Genomic DNA, 3,281 nt, shown 5'->3' with positions numbered 1-3,281 from the left:
AGGAGGAGGAGGAGGAGGAGGAGGAGGGGCGAGGGGCAGGAAGGACAAGAGGCTCAAGTTAACCCCCTGCTCTGGCGGTGGGGGTGGGCTTCACTGTTTAATGGGCGAGCAGGCCAAAGAGCGGGTGAGGAAGCTGGAGGAAGAGAAGGAGAATCTGCAGACGGAGCTCAGTTCCTGTTCCTCACACCTGGAGTCCACCATCAACAAATACAACAACTCCCAGAAAGTCATCCAGGAGCTCAACGTAGAGGTTAGTAGACAGCAACCCCAAAGAAGGGCCCTGACTTCGCGTCTAGGGCTTGGCTGCCTGTGCACGCCTGAGGCCCTGCAGCTCGTCTCTGAGGCCCTGCAGCTGGTCTCTGTCCTGTAATGGGTGGGAGATGGCTGCAGACCCTGAGGGGGAAAACTTTTTCTTCCTTAAGTAACAGGTTTCATTTCGTACTGGGGGCAGGGGAGCCCCCACCCCAAACTCCTGGAATGTTCCGCCAAGTCTTTCCGCAGTAGAAATTAGACAAAGAACTGAGTGAATTAATTGTTTGGAACCACCTGAGAGGGAATATTCTCAAAACTAATTGCAAGTCACAGAAGGTGCTAGGAGAGGGTCATTTCGGTCCATCATTACGCAGATGAAAATCACGGGCTGGGACATTCTAGGAACCGCTCTTGAATTCAGCCATTCTCTTTACACACCTTCCTTCTGCATTCCTCTTAACAAAGTATACGTCACTGTGATCCCCATTTACAAAGGGAAGAAAGGCCGAATCCCAGGGCCACTAATTAGTAAGCGGCAGGACGAACCAGTGTTTGAACCTGGATCATCCAACTCTAAAGCCTGTCCTTTTTTTCCAGCACAAACTGTGATGCTTTCCCCAATGGAATATATTATACCTTTCTGGACATGAAAAAAAAAAAAATATATATATATATATATATATATAGTGCTTAGAAGACAAGTCTCTTGAGCTACAAATGAAAACCCAGGCACCCCTTAATCTTTCATAATACAAAAAGATCTGAAATCCTATGACTATTCAAAGCTTAAGATGAGCTTTCCCAACAGCACTCTGGGCCCCGCCGTGGTGGCAGAAAAATGACCACTCTGAGCTGACCACTGGGCACATCTTGCCACTGAGAGCTGAGGAACTGACTTTGTACTTTTAATTAATATTAAGTTCAGACGGCACAGGTCTCGAGTGCTGGCCTTCTCGGAGTTTTGTCCCCTGGAGTGGCGAACCATGAGGTCTCTGTCATCCCGCTCCCTGAGAACCCTCCGTCCATTGAAGGAACGCTGTTAAGTGTTCTGTATGAGCCTGGTGGCAGAAATTAGCCGTGTTGATTCGGAAGCAAGAGCACCAATACTGGAATTCCTTTGCCCAGATAGTAAGAAGGATTTGGTTTTTTTTGGTTTTTTTTAGAGTGTAAACATATTCAACTTCTTAATGTTCAACTTTTTAAAAAGCATTTCCCATATACACTGAATCAATTGAAATAGCTATTAGAAAAAGGCTGAGGTTTGCTTTCTGAACATGTGCTTCCTTTAGCCAATATTTTATTTTCAATTTTTTGCTATTTGAAGATAAAGAAATAGATAGAAAACTTTCCCATTTACTTGATTATATCACATTCCCACTGTATTTTATTATTTTTAATATTAATGCAGAACCTCATCCATTTGAATATATTAATTTTCCGTTTGAACATCTTAGTAATTTTACTTATAAGTTGTAAGAGTCTCTCAGTTTATTTTCACAAAGTGTGTGTTTGTATATGTGTGTGTGTATACAGTGTTAGGGATCAAGCCCCAGGCCTTTTACATGCTAGGCTTGTGAACTTTGGGTCAGGGTCTCACTATAGAGTGCAGGCTATCCTCAAACTCCTGGAGTTTATGGGTTACTTCTAGTAGATAAGTCATCTGTAAATAACAAGGTTCCTAAACATTTCTTTGTAATATCTAGGCTTGTTTTATTTTTCTTGCCTTGTCACATTGGACAGTACCTCCAGTATGAGGATGGACAGCTGCGGTAGTACACGTCTTGTTCTTTACTGTTAATGTAATGCATCTGCTTCAGCACAATGTGCCCTCTGGGCTTCTTCTACCTCTATCTCTCTAGTTCCTTCAGTTTCTCAGGTACTAAGAGGTTTGTCAGTTCAGTACAGGGTGTTGAATTCCGACAGGTGCCTAGGGTTTTTTTTTTCTGTTAAAATAATAATGCCGTTTTCTCCTTCATACAATGGTAAAACATAATCATAATTTTGGCTCATCTCTGTGTTTCTAGTTTGAGTCCTGGTTGTGTATCATGTACCTCTCTGTTAAATACATCCTTAAAGTAATCTCGGGAGTGAAATCAAACCAGTGCCACCAGAATCTATTGATAAAAACCATTGATATAGGATAAGTAGAGGAAGACTTCACAGCCTCTGTTAAAATTGAGTTGGATTTAAAGAACAATGAAAGGCTACTGACAGAATTTCCTCAGAGACAAGACACACAAGACTCTTGACTAGAGTGTGGACATGGCCGGGGGAGGGTAAGTGTAGATGGAAGGATGTGCAGGTTATTAGGTTGTCTCTGGGGAAGACTGGCTGAAGTACTGACTGTGGGAAGAAGCAAGGAATCGAAGATGGCTTAGAGGCCACACATTCTGAAGGTTACCCTTCCGCTTCCAGACTTAGAAACAGATCTCTGTCCCAGGCTTCAGATCCACAAGGAGAACCCTCACTTTACTCCTAGTGATTCCCAACCGTACGCAGGCACCCAGCGCAAAGCCTCTCCACAGGCATCGCCAACACTGCGTGAAAGAACCTCAGAGGTTCCCGGTCTGTGGAGAAAGGCCTGAGGCGCGAGAAGTAAGTGGCAGAACCTGGACCTCAAGCCGGATTTGTGACCACATCTCCACTGCCTTTAACCACCCAGTACGCTCACTGCCGAGGCTAAGACACAAAGTTGTTTTAAACACACTGCTGCCTGAGTTGAGTACAGCAGAGCCCCTTGAACCACACAAAATTTGAATCTCTAAACAGACAATGTAACTTTACATTCCACCACTGACTTAACATTTCTTCTATGACTGTTGTGTGGCTGCTGTGTGTTATGCCCGACGGGACAGCAACAGGAGGAAGAGGTGACTTCCTCTGTAGAGCGCACACAGGGCTGGGTCAGAGACCTGCTGTGTCACGCCCGCCTCGACCCGCAAGGATGACGCAACACCGGAGCTCTTCCTGCTAGCAGTTTATTCAGGACCTTGTCTCTCTCTCTCTCTCTCTCTCTCTCTCTCTCTCTC

The 3,281-nt window shown here is 44.8% G+C and overlaps 1 protein-coding gene across 1 annotated transcript in view; it reads left to right on the top strand.

Moving 5' to 3' along the window:
- Nucleotides 1-3,281, top strand: part of Pmfbp1 (polyamine modulated factor 1 binding protein 1) — a 174,035-nt gene that overhangs the window by 162,954 nt on the left and 7,800 nt on the right. Inside the window, exon 17 of the mRNA XM_005345702.3 lies at nt 113-250. Coding sequence (XP_005345759.1) covers nt 113-250 — 138 coding nt within the window. The remainder of the gene's footprint in view (nt 1-112; nt 251-3,281) is intronic.

Source organism: Microtus ochrogaster, chromosome 4 (assembly GCF_000317375.1).
Source record: "Microtus ochrogaster isolate Prairie Vole_2 chromosome 4, MicOch1.0, whole genome shotgun sequence".
Taxonomy (NCBI): Eukaryota; Metazoa; Chordata; class Mammalia; order Rodentia; family Cricetidae; genus Microtus; species Microtus ochrogaster.
The sequence above is the reverse complement of the archived record's forward strand: the minus strand, read 5'-3'. Positions and strand labels throughout refer to the sequence as shown.